The following is a 26162-nucleotide window of genomic DNA, read 5'->3' as shown; positions in this document are numbered from 1 at the left end:
TCTCCAGTAAATATCTAGGGTGTAAACTCACAAGTCCTCATAAAACATATACATATAGGGACTATGCAAATTTGGTTTGAAAACGGTGAGGATCATATTTCATCAAATCGTGTCTTTGTCCGAGAGTCAGGTTTGTCCAACAACATTTCGTCCATATGAATTCATGTCATTACATCACACATGATGTATTTAATTGTACAGGTAATTACACAAATATTGTAAAGTTAATTTTTAAAACGAAGGTTTTGAGAAAAATTGGTCCAATCCTTATAATACATCGATGACGTTATTGGCTGAAAGTACAGTCGATAGACATCATTGGACCAATGAGTAATGTTACTGTATAATTCAGCTGTCCAACCACATGATCAGAATGAACGAGTGCAGCCCGCCCAGGTTTATCAGCCAGTAGTCTTGCGGCTACAACTGTCATTTACAGTGGACATGGGGACGGTAGGGAAGCGCCAAAGATTAGGGAATATGTTTAGCTAACTATATAAATTAAGTTTGTAAAACAACATATATTTAAAGTTATCGACAAACATGCACAAAGAAGACTTGTTTTAGTGTTCTTCAGGTAAGTTATTGCAGTAGAATTCGCCTTTTCAAGATGCAAGATAACTGCGAGATTGCTGCAAAATGAGCTCTAGCAGCATACGAGCTAAAATTAAAGGAAGTTTATCCTCTGTTTTCCAGAAGCGGATATCTTGTCGATTTTTTTCCTGAAAGTGATACGAAGCAGCAGAATGTCCGTTCCCACCAACTCGCTTCAACAACAGTCCACAGTCAGACGTAGCAATGCAGGGTCCCCCAGTTTATCCAACAGCTGCCGTTTGCACCCCATCCGTGCTACCGTGCCCTACCAGCTCCTACGCGGGGGCCAGAGCAGCCCGACACGCTCTCTGTCTCTCTCTGTTGGAGGCAACAATGGACCGACAAATAGCCGCGGGTCATCTCCCCCAAGTGCGACACTGAATCTTGGAGTAAATTGCACTGGCGCCACGAGACAGAGACTGTCTCCTGAAAATAGGGTCTCGCACTCACCTGACCGGGGTCCAAACTCACCCATTTGTAGAGGTAAAATATTTTTATATTATCCAGCTACCACATGCTACAATATAGATGTATTCAGGATAAATGCATAATTTTGCTTGCTCTTGGTGATGGTCAAGAGATTGCAGGCGTTTTGTATTCCTGTAATACAGTGTTTGCTATGCATTTTATAGCCTAATTCATTTTTTAAATATTGATGGATTAATGAGAGTGACTGGGCCCCATTCAGTCACCTTGACATGGAAAAGGGCCCTAGGTTTCTAAGGTAAGTCAAACACATGATTTGTCTTTTTTCCGATTTAGGATTCATATAATCAATCATTTGTAAACTATTGGTCCTGTGTGGCTCAGTTGGTAGAGCATGGTGTTTGCAACGCCAGGGTTGTGGGTTCGATTCCCACGGGGGACCAGTACGGAGAAAAGAATGTATGAAATGTATGCATTCATTACTGTAAGTCGCTCTGGATAAGAGCGTCTGCTAAATGACAAAAAAAAAAAATCACTAGCATGTTGGGTGTTGATTGAATATATGGCCCCAGAGTTACACAAAAGGGGAAGTAGGCCCATATGAAGGCCTACTACTACAGTACATCACTAATAAGGAAGCTTATAGTGTCCTCTCCTCTTACACGCCTGCTACTTCTGGACTATTGACAGAAAAGGGGAGGAGAGCAGCAAGATATGCTTAAGGGTTGTAAAGGGGCCGTAGACCCTGAGAATCGTTGTTGAACGAACAGTCAGGTTACAGGTGTATGACCTACTCCCTTTCAACTGTACTGTATTGTACACATCGGGAACATATTGTGAGCCCTATGTTATGGAGAATGGAAGTGAGTGGTGTGACATTTCATGCCTATTGGTTCAGCCTGAGCCGTTGTTCCTTTCAGGTGATAAGGAAATGGAGGGTGGACTGAAGGGCGAGATGGAAGACTAGACCACTCTAAATCCTGTTTCTGAGACAGACTCTCCTGACAAATATTGATGTTGCTGCAGGATGTTGCCGTGAGATGCTGGCCTTCTAGGCAGAGTTCCTCTGTCTAGTGTCTGTTCTTTTGCCCATTTTAATATTTTATTTTTATTGGCCTGTCTGAGATATGGCTTTTTCTTTGCAACTCTGCCTAGAAGGCCAGCATCCCGGAGTCGCCTCTTCACGTTGAGACTGGTATTTTGCGGGTACTATTTAATGAAGCTGCCAGTTGAGGACTTGTGAGGCATCTGTTTCTCAAACTAGACACTCTCATGTACTTGTCCTCTTGCTCAGTTGTGCACCGGGGGCCTCCCACTCCTCTTTCTATTCTGGTTAGAGCCAGTTTGCGCTGTTCTGTGAAGGGAGTAGTACACAGCGTTGTACGAGATCTTCAGTTTCTTGTCAATTTCTCGCATGGAATAGCCTTCATTTCTCAGAACAAGAATAGACTGACGAGTTTCAGAAGAAAGTTCTTTGCTTCAGGCCATTTTGAGCCTGTAATCGAACCCACAAATGCTGATGCTCCAGATACTCAACTAGTCTAAAGAAGGCCAGTTTTATTGCTTCTTTAATCAGTACAACAGTTTTCAGCTGTGCTAACATAATTGCAAAAGGGTTTTCTAATGATCAATTAACCTTTTAAAATGATAAACTTGGATTAGCTACCACAACGTGCCATTGGAAAACAGGAGTGATGGTTGCTGATAATGGGCCTCTCTACGCCTATGTAGATATTCCATTCAACATCATCCGTTTCCAGCTACAGTAGTCATTTACAACATTAACAATGTCTACACTGTATTTCTGATCAATTTTATGTTATTTTAATGGACAAAAAATTTGCTTTTCTTTCAAAAACAAGGACATTTCTAAGTGACCCCAAACATTTGAACGGTAGTGTAGATGTATTGTTAATCTTTCATTGTCAAACGGAAATATGAAGCTATTTTTATTTGACCGTTTCCTCAGAATTGTAGGCTATTTGCAGCAAACACACTGAAGGGAATTTGTGGTGAATTTGTGATTTTATCCTTCGAGGCATCTGACAAATTTAAGGTTAAACATTAAAGTGGACAATACATTGTGTCCTTGTCAGCCATGCAGCTTTGTGATTGGAACATTGGAGAAGTTAACTAGTGGGAATCTTCATTTCAGTCAGTCATCGTGTTCATTCGCATCACTCATCTCATCTGAGCTAGGTGGTGGGGGAAGGGTCGCAAGAACTACGGGCCAGGGTGAAGGCCATGGAAAAGGGTGACATTCCACTACATGATCTTTAGGTTCGCACTATGACATCATCCCCACACCAGGCCTTCCCAATGGTCTCAACAAAGAAACTCCCCCTCCCTGTCAAAGTGCCAGCTGTGCTGAAATGGCCTGCCTCATTGTCACACGTCCCCAAACTGCAGAGTAAGAGTAAATTGGAAAACAAGCTTGTTGTTAAACCTAGAACCCAGCCCAAAATCTGTCAACTTTGGTAGAAAGTTCACTATTTTTGAAAAGGTTGATTAGAAAATAGTGAGAGGGACCGTATGCATACTAAAAGCCAGGAAATGATCTGACTTTATTTTGCTCTTGAGAGCCTAAATTTAGCAAAGTGGAGAGACATTGGAAAATCACTTGGGCAAAATTTGCATGCTGTGTTTGGAGAACTTTGGCTAGGAACAATATTGATGGAAATCCACTCCCCTTTCCTCAGATAGTTTACCCTAGGTCATTGGGTTTACTTACTTAGCCAAAATATTTTGGTTGATATGCTCAGACTTGGCTGACCATCTAGGCTTTAGAGCCTAGGTGGTGTGTAGTGGTATCGAAAAGGAACACTGCATATGCACTGAGACAAGGAACAGATTGAATGGAGAATGTGGACCCTGGTCACCTGCTTTACCCCTCAGGAGCTCTTTGATATGGAAATCAAGGAGCTCTCATTGACTTTCAACAATCACAAAGCATAATACTTCTTACTAGCCTATGCTTTCGCCCATTTCCTCCTTCATGTCTCCCTGCTTTAGAAAAACAGGGCATTTCTGTGTTTGGGTCTTTTACTGTGAGTTACTGCAGGAGGAATGTTGAGTGAATGCAGGCCATATTGATGTTAATTATGGTGTGGTTGTTTATGAGTTCTTATGTGGGTGGTGTGTGTTTAACTACTTTGGCTGAGAGAAGGCAGCTCCCATGACATCAGACTGAGCTTCAGCACAGTCAGATTAGTTAGGCCTAGTATATATCACTGTAGAGCACTGATAGTCAATAAGGTTAGCAATAGAGTCGTTTATGGAAAACAACAAGACGTTCCGGGGCCAATTGCTCAGTATGACAGTGTGGGTGTGTCCTATCCTGACCCTTGCTCTCCCCTCACTCCTGTAGGAGAGAGGTCCAAACTGCAGGTGCGTAGCTCCAGTGCTATCCGGCGGACATCTTCCCTGGACGCCATTATGGGGCCGTACCTCACAGGCCAGTGGCCTCGTGACTCCCACGAACCCTACCCTTCCTGCATGAAAGACAAAGCCACACAGGTAACTGTAGGCCAAAGGAACCCTAAAAGCTAATGATGCACATCATAATCATTTATTTAAAAGCATATGTTTTCGAAATAAAATTTATCTTCAGAAAAACACGTACTGGGTTTATTTCGACTACAATTTTCCTGGGTAGCAGCCCACACATCAGCACTCACTATTCTGGTCAACGTGATTGATCGTTTAATGCCGTTTGAGAATGGGCAGATGTTTGTGGTTATGAACCCATATTGAATATGTATGATGATGGCAGGGCCATTGACCATGGCCGCGCTGTCCGTCCTAATAGAATCCTTTCATGTGGCTGAATGAGCGCCGCCCAGCCTCATTTACATGGCTTCATCCTTTAACCCTTCATTCACCTTGGGGCTCTTTGTTTAGTCTTTGGAATGGGAGTGGCCTCCAGGTTCCAGTAGCTACATATAGAATCAACGTTCCCCTAATGATGGTGTGGACTGCTTCACTTAAACCACTTCTATTAGGAAAAGCACAAACTCCCCAAGTACAGTCACAGACTAGCTATTTCCTGTTAACAAGATCTCCCAATACCCCAAATCGCCTGTAACACTACAACAGCAAAAAACCTGGGACAAAAAGTCTTTGTTGTAGCACACAATCCAGAGACGGGCTCTTTTCAGAGCTGTAATGTAGCGCTCTGTGGAGGTGAAGTTGTTTGCACCTGTCCCTCAGGCGATGGTTGGGGCTAGGAGAGGAATCCCACTGCTTACCACCTGGCCCTCGTGGCTGGCCCGTCTGCCTTTGTGTGGGAGTGAGGAGCGGAGGGCCATACATATGGTAATCACTGTTCCGGGATAGATCTGTCTGCCCTAGACCCTGTGGTTACAGAACACAGAGAATGTCTGTATGAAGATTAAACAGAACACACACACACACACACACACACACACACACACACACACACACACACACACACACACACACACACACACACACACACACACACACACACACACACACAGGCATACCCACAGACAGACAGACAAACAGAGTGCAATGATTTAGTCTGGTGTGTGTGTGTGCACACACATACACACACACCAGACTAAAGACTGTCTTAATCTTAGTTTTTAGAATTGTGTTACACAGGCAGGATGTGGACGGTCTATTATTACATTTACATTTACATTTAAGTCATTTAGCAGACGCTCTTATCCAGAGCGACTTACAAAATGGTGCATTCACCTTATGATATCCAGTGGAACAACCACTTTACAATAGTGCATCTAAATCTTTTAAGGGGGGGGTTAGAAGGATTACTTTATCCTATCCTAGGTATTCCTTAAAGAGGTGGGGTTTCAGGTGTCTCCGGAAGGTGGTGATTGACTCCGCTGTCCTGGCGTCGTGAGGGGAGCTTGTTCCACCATTGGGGTGCCAGAGCAGCGAACAGTTTTGACTGGGCTGAGCGGGAACTGTGCTTCCTCAGAGGTAGGGGGGCCAGCAGGCCAGTGGTGGATGAACGCAGTACCCTTGTTTGGGTGTAGGGCCTGATCAGAGCCTGAAGGTATGGAGGTGCCGTTCCCTTCACAGCTCCGTAGGCAATCACCATGGTCTTGTAGCGGATGCGAGCTTCAACTGGAAGCCAGTGGAGAGAGCGGAGGAGCGGGGTGATGTGAGAGAACTTGGGAAGGTTGAACACCAGACGGGCTGCGGCGTTCTGGATGAGTTGTAGGGGTTTAATGGCACAGGCAGGGAGCCCAGCCAACAGCGAGTTGCAGTAATCCAGACGGGAGATGACAAGTGCCTGGATTAGGACCTGCGCCGCTTCCTGTGTGAGGCAGGGTCGTACTCTGCGAATGTTGTAGAGCATGAACCTACAGGATCGGGTCACCGCCTTGATGTTAGTGGAGAACGACAGGGTGTTGTCCAGGATCACGCCAAGGTTCTTAGCACTCTGGGAGGAGGACACAAGGGAGTTGTCAACCGTGATGGCGAGATCATGGAACGGGCAGTCCTTCCCCGGGAGGAAGAGCAGCTCCGTCTTGCCGAGGTTCAGCTTGAGCTGGTGATCCGTCATCCACACTGATATGTCTGACAGACATGCAGAGATGCGATTCGCCGCCTGGTTATCAGAAGGGGGAAAGGAGAAGATTAATTGTGTGTCGTCTGCATAGCAATGATAGGAGAGACCATGTGAGGATATGACAGAGCCAAGTGACTTGGTGTATAGCGAGAATAGGAGAGGGCCTAGAACAGAGCCCTGGGGGACACCAGTGGTGAGAGCGCATGGTGCGGAGACAGATTCTCGCCACGCCACCTGGTAGGAGCGACCTGTCAGGTAGGACGCAATCCAAGCGTGGATTGTATTATCAATGACAATCAACTCAGCATGTTTTACTTCTGAGTTGTCTAAAGTGAGGAGTTATGCATTACAACTCTTTCCGTGTTCTTCAAGCAGCTTGAATCCATAATAAGCGTTTAGTCATGTTCTAGACGTGCATACTGTAAGATGGCTGTAGATGAGAAGACCAACAAGGCCACAGAACCAGAACGTAATGCCCTCATCAACTCAAATCAGACCAAATGATAGCAGTGGCATTCTATACTCTTACCTCAGCATGTAAACTAAACAAACCAACTTGAATGCCATTGTAAATCCATTGACGTTCACTATCCCCGCTGGGAAATCAAACAGGATTTTAAGTGGGGTGAGAATCATTTAACATGGGCTGTAGACTGTGAAAGTAAATTACGCTAACTTTATCTCACCCAGAGCATTATCTGGCACGACACCTGGCACACAACCCCACAAAACACACAAGGCAGACCGGGAAGTGCAAAAACTAAGTCGATAAAAGAGCCTTGAGGTAAACAAAGCTGGGAGCTCTGTGAACAAATCAAATCAAATGTTATTGGTCACATACACGTGGTTAGCAGATGTTAATGCGAGTGTAGCGAAATGCTTGTGCTTCTAGTTCTGACCGTGCAGTAATATCTAACAAGTAATCTAACAATTTCACAACAACTACCTTATACACACAAGTGTAAAGGAATGAATAAGAATATGTACATATAAATATATGAATGAGCGATGGCCGTGCGGCATAGGCAAGATGCAGTAGATGGTATAGAGTACAGTATATACATATGAGATGAGTAATGTAGGGTATGTAAACATTATATAAAGTGGCATTGTTTAAAGTGACTAGTGATACATTTATTACATCCAATGTTTAATTATTAATGTGGCTAGAGATTTGAGTCAGTATGTTGGCAGCAGCCACTCAATGTTAGTGATGGCTGTTTAACAGTCTGATGGCCTTGAGATAGAAGCTGTTTTTCAGTCTCTTGGTCCCAGCTTTGATGCACCTGTACTGACCTCACTTTCTGGATGATAGCGGGGTGAACAGGCAGTGGCTCGGGTGGTTGTTGTCCTTGATGATCTTTTTGGCCTTCCTGTGACATCGGGTGGTGTAGGTGTCCTTTGTGAGTGTTTTTGGTGACAAGCCAAATTTCTTCAGCCTCCTGAGGTTGAAGAGGCGCTGTTGCGCCTTCTCCACCACGCTGTGTGTGTGGGTGGACCGTTTTAGTTTGTCTGTAATGTGTACGCCGAGGAACTTATAACTTTCCACCTTCTCCACCACTGTCCCGTCGATGTGGATGGGGGGTGCTCCATCTGCTGTTTCCTGAAGTCCACGATCATCTCCTTTGTTTTGTTGACAATATTTACCTGACACCACACTCCGAGGGCCCTCACCTCTTCCCTGTAGGCCGTCTCGTTGTTGTTGGTAACCAAGCCTACCACTGTAGTGTCGTCTGCAAACTTGATGATTGAGTTGGAGGCGTGCATGGCTATGCAGTCATGGGTGAACAGGGAGTACAGGAGATAGCTGAGAATGCACCCTTGTGGGGCCCCAGTGTTGAGGATCAGGGGGGTGGAGATGTTGTTTCCTACCCTCACCACCTGGGGGCAGCCCATCAGAAAGTCCAGGACCCAGTTGCACAGGGCGGAGTCGAGGCACAAGGTCTCAAGCTTAATGACGAGTTTGGAGGGTACTATGGTGTTACATTTAAAAAAAATTGTACCTTTTATTTAACGAGGCAAGTCAGTTATGAACAAATTCTTGTTTTCAATGATGGCCTAGGAACAGTGGGTTAACTGCCTTATTCATGGGCAGAACGATAGATTTTTACCATGTCAGCTTGGGGATTCGATCTTGCAACCTTTCGGTTACAAGTCCAATGCTCTAACCACTAGGCTACCTCCTGCCTAATGCTGAGCTGTAATCGATGAACAGCATTCTTACATAGGTATTCCTCTTGTCCAGATGGGTTAGGGCAGTGTGCAGTGTGATTATGTCGTATGTGGACCTATTGGGGCGGTAAGCAAATTGGAGTGGGTCTAGGGTGTCAGGTAGGGTGGAGGTGATATGATCCTTGACTAGTCTCTCAAAGCACTTCATGATGACGGAAGTGAGTGCTACGGGGCGGTAGTCGTTTAGCTCAGTTACCTTAGCTTTCTTGGGAACAGGAACAATGGTGGCCCTCTTGAAGCATGTGGGAACAGCAGACTGGGATAGGGATGGATTGAATATGTCCGTAAACACACCAGCCAGCTGGTCTGCGTATGCTCTGAGGCTAGGGAAGCTGTCTGAGCTGGCAGCCCTGTGAGGGTTAACACGTTTAAATGTTTTACTCACGTTGGCTGCGGTGAAGGAGAGCCCGCAGGTTTTGGTAGCGGGCCGTGTCAGTGGCACTATATTGTCCTCAAAGTGAGCAAAGAAGTTGTTTAGTTTGTCTGGGAGCAAGACATCGTGGTCCGCGACGGGGCTGGTTTTCTTTTGTAATCCGTGATTGACTGTAGACCCTGCCACATACGTCTCGTGTGTGAGCCATTGAATTGCGACTCTACTTTGTCTCTATACTGATGCTTAGCTTGTTTGATTGCCTTGTGGAGGGAATAGCTTCACTGTTTGCACTCGGTCATGTTTCCGGTCGACTTGCCATGATTAAAAGCAGTGGTTTGCGCTTTCAGTTTTGCGTGAATGCTGCCATCAATCCACGGTTTCTGGTTGGGGAAGGTTTTAATAGTCACCGTGGGTACAACATCACCGATGCACTTGCTAATAAACTCGCTCACCGACTCAGCGTATACATCAATGTTGTTGTTTGAGGCTATCCGGAACATATCCCAGTCCACGTGATCGAAGCAATCTTGAAGCGTGGAATCAGATTGATCGGACCAGCGTTGAACAGACCTGAGCACTGGCGTTTCCTGTTTTACTTTCTGTCTATAGGCTGGGAGCAACAAAATAGAGCAGTGGTCAGATTTGCCGAAAGGAGGACGAGGGAGGGAAGTTAGTAGCAATGATCCAGAATGCTGCCAGCCCGGGTCGCGCATTCGATATGCTGCTAAAATTTGTTTTCAGATTAGCTTTGTTAAAATCCCCAGCTACAATAAATGATCGTAAGGAATTCTAGGTCAGGTGAACAAAAGGACTTGAGTTCCTGTATGTTGTTATGATCACACCTTGACTCGTTAATCATAAGGCAGACACCCCTGCCATTCTTCTTACCAGAGAGATGTTTGTTTCTGTCAGAGCGGTGCGTGAAGAAACCGGGTGGTTGTACCAACTCTGGTAACGTATCCCAAGTAAGCCATGTTTCCGTGAAACAGAGAATGTTACAATCTCTGATGTCTCTCTGGAAGGCAACCCTTGCTCGAATTTCATCTACCTTGTTGTCAAGAGACTGGACATTGGCGAGTAGTATACTCGGGAGGGGGGAGCGATGTGCCCATCTACGGAGCCTGACCAGAAGACCGCTCCATCTGCCCCTTCTGCGGCGCTGTTGTTTTGTGTCGCCTACTGAGATCCAATCCATTGTCCTGGGTGGTGGTCCAAACAGAGGATCCGTTTCGGGAAAGTTGTATTCCTGATCGTAATGTTGGGAAGTTGACATTGCTCTTATGTCCAATAGTTCTTCCCGGCTGTAAGTAATAAGACTTAAGATTTCCCGGGGTAACAGTGTAAGAAATAATACATTAAAAAAAACTAAATACTGCATAGTTTCTTAAGAACGTGAAGCGAGGCGACCATCTCTGTCGGCGCCATTACACTGCTTTTTGCAAAGTTAGCACTTAGCATTGGAAACATTCCTTTCACTATTCATTCAGCCCTCAATGTTTGGCTCTAGCATCAAACACCACAGCAATACCATAGCCATGTACAAAAACACATCCGCCATCCAGCATAGTGGCCTCTTTATTGGAGCACAAGCACCCGTTTAAACCGTTTGTCCTTTCTGAAAAGCAATGTGCCAGTAGCCATAATGCTTCACTAGTGTTCTTCATATTACATATCATAGAGTGGGTCTTTTGTGTAACGTTGTGCGTTATAGAGGATGTTTTGTTTTTCGACAAGGGTCAAACGTACGGCAGTACGAGGACATTGACATTTAAGATGCTTCGCTTTACTGTACTGACCACGACTCCTTGGAGGACCAATGTCACTGTTGATATGCATAATCAAGGGGAAGTGCATCATGGTTGCATACATGCTTTTGAAACATCCTGTCTCTTTTTTTTCATATATTTTACATAAGTTAACCATTTCATTATTTATGTAAAGGTTGCATTCTTGTAGACACTAGAGCACTTTTCTTTATCCGCTGTAGTGGAGAAAGAGCAGCCATTTCCCACAGACTTACAAGCTAGTAGTTAGCATGTAGTATGTCAGTCACCAGCCACAAAGTAGCCTTTGGCAGTCTGTCCTAATGTGGATTGTCATTAAAACGGTAAGAATACAACTTTAAGTAGTAGCTATCACACATGTTATTACTGTTTTGTGCTTCTGGTGAGATGCAGCCATCTTTATCCCGCAAATACAATTTTTGACTCATTTGATTGTTTCCAGATGTGTGCATCTCTGGTGAAGTCACAGGGGCGATGATTGCTGTCACCCACCTCTCTAGTCTCTCAGTCTTCCTGAATTCCATACAAACGATGGGGATTGATGTGGGTGTATTTGTTTATCCACTGCTTAGAGTATGCATATTTATATGTGTGTGTGTGATTCAGACACCTGGTCTGTGGATAGAGGAGGCTGGAGGGGAGCAGGGAAGCCCACACCAGCGGTCAGCCTCCTGGGGCAGTGCAGACCATCTGAAAGAGGTAGGTGCCAGACTCAACCTTCCTAACATATATAGCCTAGCCTACACACTCTCTGCATGACCTATGTCCCTAGCCAAAACAACTGTACGGAGCGCTATCCTATTATTTGTAATCCAATACTGTAACCAATGTCAACACCATAACTCTCTGAGGAGTTAAACGTTAGACCAGAATAGCTGGTCTGTCACAAAACATCCAGCGAGAGTTGTATTGTTGACGTTATTGGATCTGCGCTGTATGTGCATAGTCAACTATACTTCCAACAAGTTTTTGTCAGTGCTTTGAGGTTCAGCCATTACTTTAAATGTGTTTTATTTGTCAGGATACGAGGTTCAGTTAAATATTATTCTCCTGAAGGTCGGTTTCCATGCGCGTAGCCTGGCTGAATTAGTGGCTAGTTGGAGACCACATTGAGCTATTAGTTCTCTAGCTCTTCCAGACCACAGTCTTTATTTAACCTTCCTTTCCCTCTGTAGTCTAGTCCGTGGCATCTCTGCAGGGTGTAACAGCCATATCATTTCCCTCTCAGCTTGGCCCTGTTGATACTCCAGTGACAAGGATGAACCTTATCTAACTCTATAAAGGCCTCGTCCTCCTGCAAACAACCCATATATAAGCGTGTTCCAGTCTGCTGGCTTTTGCTCAAGAGCAACACAGCAAAACAGTTGTATTGAGGCTTCTGAAGTGGACTGACTTACATAAGATAGGCCTGTTGTTAGATGAGCGATAAACACTAACTGGATGGAATGTTCTCTCACTATGCTGAGATGTTTCTTTTTGTTCTTGACATGATTATGATGATATGCTACTGTACTGTATGTGCATGTAGTAACATATAGCGACATATAGTACATGTTTCTAAAGATACTAATAATCTAAGTTGATCTAAGTCACCCATTGTAGCATATAAAAGTAGCAATAGCTACATTTGGATTTGACATATAGTCTTACATATTGTCAATGAAATGTATTATTTTAGCAGACCCAGTCATATATAGCCAAAGGCCAAATCCTCCCACCCAACAGTGAGTGGTACTATACAGAAGAGATGGGGGAGGGGGAATCAATACAGTAAGAAGGTGTATTAAAATCTTATCCTTCAAGGTCTGGATTTTCTGTTCTACCTGATAATGAATTGCACCCATCTGATGTGCCAGGTCTAAATCAGTCCCTGATTAGAGGGGAACAGAAAAACACAGTGGAACTGGTTTCCAGGTCCAGAGTTGAGTTTCAAGGCAGTAGAGTATCGCAACATTGTTTTTGGTGATTTTATATTGATACTGTTGACTCGAAGTATTGATAGTGGTTAGAGCGTTGGACTAGTAACCGAAAGGTTGCAAGATTGAATCCCCGAGCTGACAAGGTACAAAAATCTGTCGTTCTGCCCCTGAACAAGGCAGTTAACCCACTGTTCCTAGGCCGTCATTGAAAATAAGAATTTGTTCTTAACTGACTTGCCTAGTTAAATAAAGGAAAAATAAAATAAATAAATAAAAATAAACAAAATACAAGATAGCGTTAGCTAGCGCTAGTCAGGTGTACCTACCCAGAACTCTGGTATTTATCATCCTATAGCTAGTTCTTCATCTTTTTCATTGTTTTAAATGGTGAGCCAACATGTTTTGAGCACTTTTACCTCCAAATTGAATTTTGTCATGGCTTTCTCTTATCCGTCTGCAGCAGACATATAGTGAGCAATATGTTTGGAACGTCATATATATTTTTTTATTGCAAGAAAATCGCAGTATCCAATCGCAATACATATACAATCGCAATACATATAGAATCGCAATACATATAGAATCGCGATACATATAGAATCGTGATACATATAGAATAGTGATACATATAGAATCGTGATACATATAGAATAGTGATACATATAGAATCCCAATACATATCGTATCGCTCACCTAAGTATCGTGATAATATCATATTGTGAGGTCCAGCCCTTTAATACACTAAGCTTTACACTGCCCTGTTCTTTCTCATCTTCAGAAACCTCATATGGATTGCCTTGTCACTATTGACTCCTATCATGTCCTCTCAAAGCAAGTCAATCCAAACGAACCACACTGTATTGTTCTATAATAACCTCTATGGAATACATGGTACTGTTCTATAATAAACTCTATGGATGACATGGTACTGTTCTATAATAACCTCTATGGATGACATGGTACTGTTCTATAATAACCTCTATGGATGACATGGTACTGTTCTATAATAAACTCTATGGATGACATGGTACTGTTCTATAATAAACTCTATGGATGACATGGTACTGTTCTATAATAACCTCTATGGATGACATGGTACTGTTCTATAATAACCTCTATGGATGACATGGTACTGTTCTATAATAACCTCTATGGATGACATATTACTGTACTATAATAACCTATGGATGACATGGTACTGTTCTATAATAACCTCTATGGATGACATGGTACTGTTCTATAATAACCTCTATGGAATACATGGTACTGTTCTATAATAACCTGTATGGATGACATGGTACTGTTCTATAATAACCTCTATGGATGACATGGTACTGTTCTATAATAACCTCTATGGATGACATGGTACTGTTCTATAATAACCTCTATGGATGACATGGTACTGTTCTATAATAACCTCTATGGATGACATGGTACTGTACTATAATAACCTCTATGGATGACATGGTACTGTTCTATAATAACCTCTATGGATGACATGGTACTGTTCTATAATAACCTCTATGGGTGACATATTACTGTACTATAATAACCTCTATGGGTGACATGGTACTGTACTATAATAACCTCTGGGTGACATGTTATTGTACTATATTAACCTGTATGGATGACATGATACTGTTCTATAATAACCTGAATGGATGACATGATACTGTTCTATAATAACCTGTATGGATGACATGATACTGTTCTATAATAACCTGTATGGATGACATGATACTGTTCTATAATAACCTGTATGGATGACATGATACTGTTCTATAATAACCTCTATGGATGACATGGTACTGTTCTATAATAACCTCTATGGATGACATGGTACTGTTCTATAATAACCTCTATGGGTGACATGGTACTGTTCTATAATAACCTGTATGGATGACATGGTACTGTTCTATAATAACCTCTATGGATGACATGGTACTGTTCTATAATAACCTCTATGGGTGACATGGTACTGTACTATAATAACCTCTGGGTGACATGCTATTGTACTATATTAACCTGTATGGATGACATGATACTGTTCTATAATAACCTGAATGGATGACATGATACTGTTCTATAATAACCTGTATGGATGACATGGTACTATAATAACCTCTATGGATGACATGGTACTGTTCTATAATAACCTGTATGGATGACATGGTACTGTACTATAATAACCTCTATGGATGACATGGTACTGTTCTATAATAACCTGTATGGATGACATGATACTGTTCTATAATAACCTGTATGGATGACATGATACTGTTCTATAATAACCTGTATGGATGACATGGTACTGTTCTATAATAACCTCTATGGATGACATGGTACTGTTCTATAATAACCTGTATGGATGACATGATACTGTTCTATAATAACCTCTATGGATGACATGGTACTGTACTATAATAACCTCTATGGATGACATGGTACTGTTCTATAATAACCTGTATGGATGACATGGTACTGTACTATAATAACCTCTATGGATGACATGGTACTGTTCTATAATAACCTGTATGGATGACATGGTACTGTTCTATAATAACCTGTATGGATGACATGGTACTGTTCTATAATAACCTGTATGGATGACATGATACTGTTCTATAATAACCTCTATGGATGACATGGTACTGTTCTATAATAACCTGTATGGATGACATGGTACTGTTCTATAATAACCTGTATGGATGACATGGTACTGTTCTATAATAACCTCTATGGATGACATGGTACTGTTCTATAATAACCTGTATGGATGACATGGTACTATAATAACCTCTATGGATGACATGGTACTATACTATAATAACCTGTATGGATGACATGGTACTGTACTATAATAACCTCTATGGATGACATGGTACTGTTCTATAATAACCTGTATGGATGACATGGTACTGTACTATAATAACCTATATGGATGACATGCAGGGAAGGGCATCCTATAGAGTAGACATACTCTTTTTGTTTACTGTATAGCCAGGATTATAAGATCAGCATTAAAAGACCTCGCCTTAGTCTGCATTATAGAACTGATTATGTTATGATTATATAACCAGTACAGAAACATAATAACCCTTTGACTTCACTTATGTATTGCTTTGTACCTTTTCTAAAGGCATATTCCATTGAATTATACCTCAAATATAGCCTGGTGGTCCAGTCTATTTGTGCTTTAGCCAACTTCTCTCTGCCATGTATGGCATGAAACAATAGAAGTGTTGGCTACACAGCACATGCAGTACATTCAAGGCTACCTTGAATGTCCATTGAGAACCATTCATTTTCTCCGAGGTAAACCCCTTGTCTTTCTCCAGCAGATTGCTAAGCTCAGGCTGCAGCTCCAGCGCAGTAAACAGGTCAGCCGCCAGAGCAAAGACAGAGATCAACAGCAGGGACTACACACCAGCACCACATGCCATCCCCAGGTGAGTTATACCTTATTGCTGCCTCCCTGTGTCTGCCACCCAGATCACAGGGCACGGTAGCATGGTACTAGTATGGTATCTGCCCCAATGCTATATTCACAGTGGGAGTGTCACCGTACCACGTACAACCTTAAATAAATGCAGTACTTATTATGGATAATACTTGATTGTAAATGTATAGACTAGGGTTTTGGTAGCCTGGGTGCCAGGCTGTTTCCTCTTCAGGCAACATGTCCTTGCAAAACAACAATGTGGGTCTGCTGTAATGCAGAATTGTGCAGCACAATTCAAGCAATTGTTCAGGCATGTTTCCTGTCATATGAATGTGGTCAGACCACTTATGTTATATATATATATATACTTTTTAAAAAAAGAGACGTCCCTTTTGCAGGACCCTGTCTTTCAAAGATAATTAGTAAAAATCTAAATAACTTCACTTCATTGTAATGGGTTTAAACACTGTTTCCCATGCTTGTTCAATGAACCATAAACAATTAATGAATATGCACCTGTGGAACGGTCAGTAAGACATTAACAGCTTACAGACGGTAGGCAATTAAGGTCACAGTTATGAAAACTTAGGACACTAAAGAGGCCTTTCTACTGACTCTGAAAAAAAACAAAAGAAAGATGCCTTAGGCATGCTGCAAGGAGGCATGAGGACTGCAGATGTGGCCAGGGCAATAAATTGCAATGTCCGTACTGTGAGATGCCAAAGACAGCGCTACAGGGAGACAGGGCGGACAGCTGATCATCCTCGCAGTGGCAGACCACGTGTAACAACACCTGCACAGGATCGGTACATCCGAACATCACACCTGCGGGACAGGTACAGGATCACAACAACAACTGCCCGAGTTACACCAGGAACGCACAATCCCTCCATCAGTGATCAGACTATCCGCAATAGGCTGAAAGAGGCTGGACTGAGGGCTTGTAGGCCTGTTGTAAGGCAGGTCCTCACTAGACATCACCGGCAACAACGTCGCCTATGGGCACAAACCCACCGTCGCTGGACCAGACAGGACTGACAAAAAGTGCTCTTCACTGACGAGTCGCGGTTTTGTCTCACAGGGGGTGATGGTCGGATTCACGGTTATCGTTGAAGGAATGAGCGTTACACCTAGGCCTGTACTCTGGAGCGGGATCAATTTAGAGGTGGAGGGTCCATCATGGTCTGGGCGGTGTGTCACAGCATCATTGGACTGAGCTTGTTGTCATTGCAGGCAATCGCAACGCTGTGCGTTACAGGGAAGACATCCTCCTCTCATGTGGTACCCTTCCTCCAGGCTCATCCTTACATGACCCTCCAGCATGACAATGACACCAGCCATACTGCTCGTTTTGTGCGTGATTTCCTACAAGACAGCAATGTCAGTGTTTTGCCATGGCCAGCGAAGAGCCCGGATCTCAATCCCATTGAGCACGTCTGGGACCTATTGGATCGGAGGGTGAAGGCTAGGGCCATTCCCCCCAGAAATGTCCAGGAACTTGCAGGTGCCTTGGTGGAAGAGGGTGGTAACATCTCACAGCAAGTACCGGCAAATCTGGTGCAGTCCATGAGGAGGAGATGCACTGCAGTACTTAATGCAGCTGGTGGCCACACCAGATACTGACTGTTAATTTTGATTTTGATCCCCCTTTGTTCAGGGACACATTGTTCCATTTCTGTCTCAGTTGTTGAATCTTGTTATGTTCATACAAATATTTACACATATTAAGTTTGCTGAAAATAAACGCAGTTGACAGTGAGAGGACATTTCTTATTTTGCTGAGTTAATGTATATATATATATATATATATATATATGTGTATGTATGTACGTACGTGTTCAAATTTGTTGGTACCCTTACAGCTCATTGAAATAATGCTTCATTCCTCCTGAAAGTGATGAAATTAAAAGCTATTTTATCATGTATACTTGCATGCCTTTTGGTATGTCATAGAATAAAGCAAAGAAGCTGTGAAAAGAGATGAATTGTTGCTTCTTCTACAAAGAGATTCTAGAATGGCCTGGACACATTTGTTGGTACTCCTTAGAAAAGATAATAAATAATTGGAGTATAGTGATATTTGTAATGAATTTGTTTCTTTAATTAGTATCACACGTCTCTGATCTTGTAATCAGTCATTCAGCCTATTTAGATGGAGAAAAGTAGTCACCGTGCTGTTTGGTATCATTGTGTGCACCACACTGAACATGGACCAGAGAAAGCAAAGGAGACATTTGTCTGAGGAGATCAGAAAGAAAATAATAGACAAGCATGGTAAAGGCTACAACACCATCTCCAAGCAGCTTGATGTTCCTGTGACAACAGTTGCAAATATTATTAAGAAGTTTAAGGTCCATGGAACTGTAGCCAACCTCCCTGGGTGCGGCCGCAAGAGGAAAATCAACCCCAGATTGAACAGAAGGATAGTGCGAATGGTAGAAAAAGAACCAAGGATAACTGCCAAATAGATACAAGCTGAACTCCAAGGTGAAGGTACTTCAGTTTCTGATCGCACTTTTTGAGCGAAAGTGAAGACCCAGGAGGACTCCACTTTTGAAAGAAAAACATAAAAAAGCCGGACTGGAATTTGCTAAAATGCATATTGACAAGCCACAATCCTTCTGGGAGAATGTCCTTTGAACAGATGAGTCAAAACTGGAGCTTTTTGGCAAGTCACATCAGCTCTATGTTCACAGACGAAAATATGAAGCTTTCAAAGAAAAGAACACCATACCTACAGTGAAACATGGAGAAGGCTCGGTTATGTTTTGGGGTTGCTTTGTTGCGCCTGGCACAGGGTGCCTTGAATCTGTGCAGGGTACAATGACATCACAAGACTATCAAGGCATTCTGGAGCGAAACGTACTGCCCAGTGTCAGAAAGCTCTGTCTCAGTCGCAGGTCATGGGTCCACCAACAGGATAATGACCCAAAACACACAGCTAAAAGCACCCAAGAATGGATAAGAACAAAACATTGGACTATTCTGAAGTGGCCTTCTCTGAGTCCTGATCTGAATCCTATCGAACATCTATGGAAAGAGCTGAAACTTGCAGTCTGGAGAAGGCGCCCATCAAACCTGAGACAGCTGGAGCAGTTTGCTCAGGAAGAGTGGGCCAAACTACCTGTTAACAGGTGCAGAAGGTACCCTGAGACAGCCGGAGCAGTTTGCTCAGGAAGAGTGGGCCAAACTACCTGTTAACAGGTGCAGAAGGTACCCTGAGACAGCTGGAGCAGTTTGCTCAGGAAGAGTGGGCCAAACTACCTGTTAACAGGTGCAGAAGGTACCCTGAGACAGCTGGAGCAGTTTGCTCAGGAAGAGTGGGCCAAACTACCTGTTAACAGGTGCAGAAGGTACCCTGAGACAGCCGGAGCAGTTTGCTCAGGAAGAGTGGGCCAAACTACCTGTAAACAGGTGCAGAAGTCTCATTGAGAGCTATAGAAAACGTTTGATTGTAGTGATTGCCTCTAAAGGTTGTATTAGGTTAAGGGTCCCATAATTTTTGTCCATGCCATTTTCATCTCTTTTACTATTTACAATATTATGTTGAATAAAAAATCTGAAGCAAAGTCTGATTTCTATTAAATATGGAATAAACAATGGTGGACGCCAATTACTTTTGTCAGTTTCAAGTTATTTCAGAGAAAATTGTGCATTCATCGTTTTTTGTAGAGAGGTACCAACGAATTTGAGCACGTCTGTATATATATATATATAACATCAATAGATGTTATATTTGATTTAAAGAGCTGAGTCCCTATTCTGACCAGAGACAGAGATGAAGAAGAGGAGGAGACGTGTCTGGGCATGCCCAGTTCCCGGCATGCCCAGTTCCCGGCATGCCCAGTTGACCTCACTTTAATGTCATTTAACTTAAAATTTAACCTCACATAAATCACATTCTATAGCGATACCATACACTGAAATACTGGGGAGAGCACACAATTGACAAGATGTCTGTTTAAAATGATCATAGAAAAGCTACAAAACATTTCCACCGCCTAACAAAATATAATTGAAACCTTGGTTTGCAATGTTTTCCAGAATAAGGTGGTTTCTACAGCCCTGTCGAACATCCCAGTGCCAAAGTCCCTCATATCGAGAGTGCCTAGCAGCGTGGAGGGCATCAACCACGAGCTGGAGAATGTGTTCATCAGAGAGGACTGGAAGCAGGGAATACAGGTGGGCACACACACTGTATTCACACACACACACTGATTTAAATTGCTGAGAGTTGAGTAGAGCTGTAAATTGTGTGTGAAGTAGGGCAGTAAACCTTGACAGGTTAGCGAAATGGGTCTCCCTGAAGCGTGTGCACACACACACATATTTACGACCTGCAGCGCAGCAAGTCTTCCTCTGCTCAGAATCAGCTGTACCCTACAGCACAAGCAGAAGGGCTCTGCACATTTTCATACAGTATCATACATTATCATCTGCTCTGGTATTCGCTTTTCTGCTTGTCATTCAAATACGTCCACACATGCTGGCGTTTACACGCAGTGTGATAATAATGAAATGAACTGAATGCATTGAATTGACTTATGTATGATGATCAATAACAACTGTGAATTATATAGTGCCCTGCTGTGGTTCTCGCACTCCTCTCATCCCTTCATCCTTTCCCTCCGTCTCCACCTCTGACCTCTCAGGCTTTGGACGTGTTGGACGGCCGCCGCGCCCCCTTTCAGCCTCATCGCTACGGCAATGGCGGTGACACACGTGACACGGACACCCGTGACACGGACACCCAGGCCCCCTCTAGTGGCGGTTCCAGCCCCTGCCCATTCACCCCTGACCCCCTCCACTCCCCAGAAGGCAGCCCCTGCTCTGCAGAAGAGCTTGACAAAGGTCGTCCATTCAGATGTATTTTCTGGCTTGCATGATCTATTACTGTAGTTCAAGGCACACATTCAACAGTCTCCAGCCATTGCATGTCTCAGGAGCAGAGTAGTTGAGCGGTTGGAAATCCCGCTCACCGCTCCATATCCTTTCCAACCGCTCCGCTAAAAAAAACGTTCTATGCCTACGGGGGGAAAAAACACCAGTTCCAAATTCGCGCCATTCATTAAAATCACAATTTAACCAACACCCATCTATTTTTGTGAATAACTGGACCTACCGATTTGGTTTTTAAGTGGATTTGAATGTTAAACAGCATATAAACACTCTAAATAGGTCAGGAGCCAGACAGGGAGCCTAAGAAGGAACAAAAATGAATTATTTAGGCTGTATTATTTCAAGGCTATAGCCTACAAAGAAGTACGTTGTGAAGCATTTGCGAATTCGAAACGATAGGCTGCCAGGGACATAAAGCGCGCAGCATTTAAACAACGTTTTGTTGTATTAAATCATTATAGTCTATAAATTGTGCATTTAGGCTATGACTTACTTTGAATTAAATACTAATTAAAGGAAAAATGACTTGTTAGTGCTTTTGAATTCATTTTTAGAAACAAGGGTTTGGCCAGTCTGTGGGTTCAGACTCATGCGATGGTGCCTGGAGAGCCGGCCAGCAGCGGATAATATCCTCTCCACACTTGCAGAGCCACTGGGGATGATAAACACCGTTTTGGCCACTCTTGCCAGGCTGGGCAGAGATGCAGAGTTGTTTTTTAATGTATTTTTATAGGTAGGCCTAAAGGTTTTTAGCCTAAATAACCCAATCAAAACGGAAAGCTCCTTGAACGTGGGAATATGCCAGGCCTATTGGGCCAAAATCAATGCTGGCCTATTGTATAGATAATAGAACAAAAATGAACGAAACATTTAAGAGATCTGATTTTTAGTTTAGAAATACTTTCTACAATGATGCACTTAGTTATCTACCCACTTTATTCCTTTCTTTTAGCATGTGCACGTAGTAAGTACACATTATACTTTTGGGATAAGTGTCTTTTCAGATTCCACAATGATTCTTTAGTTGTGGACACTACAGCACCGCACTCCTTCTCTTGCTATTGGTCCTCATCGTTGTAAGTCACCATGATTTAGCACCTGTGTGTTTTATCAGTTTTTTATGAAAATGTTTAACTCCGTGACAGTAGCTGAAGCATGGGGTTATTCGCAGCACACAAGTAGACTACAAATGCATGCAGGGGCGGGCATGCCCTGAGCTCGTGCTGTGAGCGCTACTGGAGCGAAATTGGAGCAGGCGAGAAGGCCAGTGCTCCAGCCTTTGGGAATCTTGCTCCACGCTCCAATCAAATTGGGCATGCTCCGCTCACATCCTCTGCTCAGGAGCCTAGTGATCAGGATTTTGTTAATGATAAATAGCTCACGCTGTATTAATACTGTGCCGTATTATGTGAATCACCTCATTGTCTTCTACAGGAAACAGATCTCTCTAGCACACGTTCCTTTATAGGGACATAAGATCACCACACTGACCTGCTTACATGTTTCATTCTGTTTTCAGACAGCGGCTGCGGCTCTCCCCTTCCCAAGTTTGCCACCTCTCCCAAACCCAACAACAGCTACATGTTTAAACGGGAGCCTCCGGAGGGGTGTGAGAGGGTCAAAGTGTTTGAAGAGATGGTGTAAGTCTTCTTCACTACGTCGAGGGGTGTTCCTCATTCGAATGCTTCTCAACTTCATAGTGCTACATGTTTTAGTTTCTTTTTTAAATTGGTCTGATAGTGTCCTTATGCTACTGTACAGATGTAGGATCTTCATTTAGTTCTCCTGCAACGGAATGATCAAATTAAGACCCTACATCTGTAGGACTCTCTCACTAGGTGTTTCATATACACAATTTGGTATGGGATGATAAAAAGATGAAGACATTCTCCCTCACTTTTCCTCCCCAGGTCTGGTGTCTCCAGAGGCTTCCCTCTTTTTTCATGCCCAGACAAAAACAAGGTGAACTTCATCCCCAGGGGCTCCGCCTTCTGTCCCGTCAAACTCCTCTGCTCCTCCCACTTCACCACAACCTCGCCCAGCCCTGGTCTCCATGGAAGAGGCAGCACGTGGCCCGAGGACGCCATGACACCCGCTAGTTCCACTACTCTGGCCTCCACTAACTGGAACTCGTCTATAGGCACAGACATGGTCAGTAGCTCAGACACAGGCACCGACACAAGCACAGAGAACAGCACAGACAGTCTGAGCCCAGACACTAACACAGACACAGGTGAACTGACAAGCACAGCAGTGGTCCCAGGTGGCCTGTCTACAGATCCCTGCCCCACTACACACATCCTTCTTACCAGCTAGTTCTCAGGTACAGTCCAGATTATGAGCATTAGCCTGGTCCCAGATCAGTTTGAGCTGTCTTGCTAACTCCTATGGTCGCAATGACCATAGGAGGTAGCAAAACAGCACAACAGATCTGGAATCAGGCTAGCTGAGTATGGCTCTTTAACCCAACATTAGCCAGCAAGGAGGGCCTATCCTTACTAACCTAGCCTTCTCTTCTGAAAGGTGTGGCAGGCAACATCCTCCAGAAAGACTTGTTTTCTATTCAGAGGGTAGATTCGATTGTTTCATGTATTGTGTTCTTTAGCAATCAGCTTTATCAAAATCAATTCAAGAAACCGAGAAAAAAAAGAAGGGAATTAAGCAATGGGCAAGAGAGAAACATATTTTATTGAATTTTGAAAATGTTTATCTAATCAGCTTATTTAGCTGTTCTGTGTTGCTAGCCAATATTACAGCATGGATAAGCTTTTTAATATAAAATAAAATATCATGCCTGTTTATATTAAAAACCCTATTGGGATGTCCTACAGTTACAATACAATGCTCCACTTTTTCCTGAATGTTTACACTTATTTCAGGTCTCAATCCAGTTTATGTAAACACATGACAAAAAGCTAAAGAAAGACGATCTGAAAGTGACCAAACAGCCAGCTACAAAGCACAGTGTCCCCACATAGCCTTGTTTCAGGTCCCCTGAATAACCAATGAACTCAGGTCATTTGGAATGTACTACGACTCATGCATGAACTTTGACGTTGCCTTTTAGGGTTCATTCATGACATTACTCCTAAGACATTCCATAGTCTTTATACAAGTGCTGATTCTAATCTTTCAACACGACATATTAAAGGATTGCCATCGATAGAAATTATAACTTGGTGCACGGGAAATCTGTAAAGATAGTTTCAAGTGCTTAAGAGACATTCCAGAGGTTATTATATTGTAGCTCCAAGATATCAGCAGTATTAGCTTTCAGAGCCTGTTCAACCTCCCTAGTGATGAAATTGATAAATATGAGCCATGACATTTTACCAATAAAATTGATCAAAATAAGGCCTAGATTCAATCGGATTAAGCGTTAACCAGCTGTGTCTGAGTTTTGGCGGCGTCAGGTGTTACTGCGTTGGAGCTGTCAAATCGGTGAACAAACGCTCCTGTGATCATTGTCACGAAGCCACACCCGTCCCAGTCGCGATAGAAGTTCAGAAAGAGAAAGTGTAGGCTATATAGAAATAATGATGCTCAAATTGAAAATCACTAAACAAAATAATGAGAACTTCTATCAGCCTAATCGAGGTTTAGATTACATCTCACATTCCAGTGTTCGAACTTGTAAACAAGGCTACATGGGATTTCTCTCAATGCATCTCCATGCAGCCAATGGCAATGTCCGCTTTAAGTATAACGCCGGGAGCCGCTTGTGGATTTGACAGCTCTAATGCGGGTGTTGGCTAGTGCGCATCTGACAGAATCTAGCCTTAAAAAAAAAATGTTTTAAGCATCAACAACAAAAAAATGGGAAAAAAAGCACAGCCGAAAGTTACTTTTTTAAAAACTAAATAGATAAGCAATCAACAAACACTTATAATTCTGTCAAAATCGGAATTAACATTGAGGCTAATGAGATATTTTCAAAGCACTTAATTCCAGGCAGGATAATAATCAACATATAATAATATTACACAGTACTATATAAAATGGAAAGCAAATCAGATCAATGTTAAGAGTGCAATTCCACAAATCTGTTAAATAAACTGAGTATCTTAGTGTTGATTTGACGTTCAGTATGGAGTAAAATATTTTATTAAACTGTGTACAAGGGCTGGATTCAATCATTGTCGCGGAAGTTCCGCGGGAACGTCGCCTTTAAATATAAATCGAGCTATAACATGGACCCCCCCCAATTACTTCTACGATACGGATTGAATCCAGTCCCTAAGTGTATTATGTATCTTCCGTACATTACGTTAAAACCCCTTGGCATTAATATAAAAAAATATGAAGTAAAAACAGGCAAAACCATTTGCAAAACAAACGTATGCAACACAATCCACTCAAACCTAGATGTATATTTTGTCGGTAAAGATGACCGCTGCTCGATGACTAGTTTGAATCATACTAACATTATTTTCGAAGTTCAGCAAGGCTTGCCATGTTCGGCACTAATATTCCATGCCTGTGTATTTCATGTTTTATATGTAGACCTTGTGTTTTTACAATAAAGTAAGCAATAAAAATCACACTTGATGTTTGTCTCAATTTTTTAAAGCACTAGCTTCACATTATTTTAGATGTATTTGAACCCCTTTAGCTTATTAAACCCCGGCTTCCAACAAGACAGGATTTTGGAAGGCTGGCCACGTGAGACTAGGGGCTCGATTCAATCCGTATCGCCGAAGTTCAGCGCTATAGCACAAATTTAATTTAAAGGCAATGTTCCTGCGTTCGCAGAGACTGCATTCACGGTAAACACTGCATATGTCATCTCAATCAGAAATGTTATTTCAAGCGTGCTATACCGCTGAAATGCTGCGATACGGATTGCATTGAGCCCTAGAACCCCTTAAAACCTGGTTTATTAGTTTAATGGTTCAGAGGAAACCTACAGTGACAGCATATGCCTCAGGGATTC

General features: G+C 42.9%; 1 protein-coding gene across 3 annotated transcripts; it reads left to right on the top strand.

The window, feature by feature from the left end:
• Positions 1-422: 422 nt before the first annotated feature.
• Positions 423-25772, top strand: LOC106605259 (glucocorticoid-induced transcript 1 protein). Of its 3 annotated transcripts, none has more exons than XM_045718413.1 (9): positions 423-577; positions 697-1077; positions 4388-4536; positions 11576-11668; positions 16230-16337; positions 20375-20512; positions 20983-21181; positions 22749-22869; positions 23140-25772. In XM_045718413.1, exons 2-9 carry the CDS (start codon positions 747-749, stop codon positions 23543-23545), a joined length of 1545 nt encoding a protein of 514 aa, XP_045574369.1. In that variant the 5' UTR covers positions 423-577; positions 697-746; the 3' UTR covers positions 23546-25772. The 3 variants fall into 3 exon arrangements, with proteins under 3 accessions (XP_045574369.1, XP_045574368.1, XP_045574371.1); XM_045718412.1 differs by having other exon boundaries at positions 16227-16337; XM_045718415.1 differs by lacking the exon at positions 697-1077 and having other exon boundaries at positions 425-577; positions 16227-16337.
• Positions 25773-26162: the final 390 nt, after the last annotated feature.

The sequence above is a fragment of the Salmo salar genome, chromosome ssa05, assembly GCF_905237065.1.
Source record: "Salmo salar chromosome ssa05, Ssal_v3.1, whole genome shotgun sequence".
Taxonomy (NCBI): Eukaryota; Metazoa; Chordata; class Actinopteri; order Salmoniformes; family Salmonidae; genus Salmo; species Salmo salar.
Note: the sequence above shows the minus strand (reverse complement) of the source record. Positions and strands in the feature narration are given on the sequence as shown.

Bases quoted from the DNA above. Each gene is read 5' to 3' on its own strand.
- LOC106605259 (XM_045718412.1), top strand. From the start codon at position 747: ATGTCCGTTCCCACCAACTCGCTTCAACAACAGTCCACAGTCAGACGT. The intron at 4,537-11,575 runs GTAACTGTAGGC...TGTGTGATTCAG, and splicing joins TGAAAGACAAAGCCACACAG to ACACCTGGTCTGTGGATAGA. The intron at 20,513-20,982 runs GTGGGCACACAC...CTGACCTCTCAG, and splicing joins ACTGGAAGCAGGGAATACAG to GCTTTGGACGTGTTGGACGG.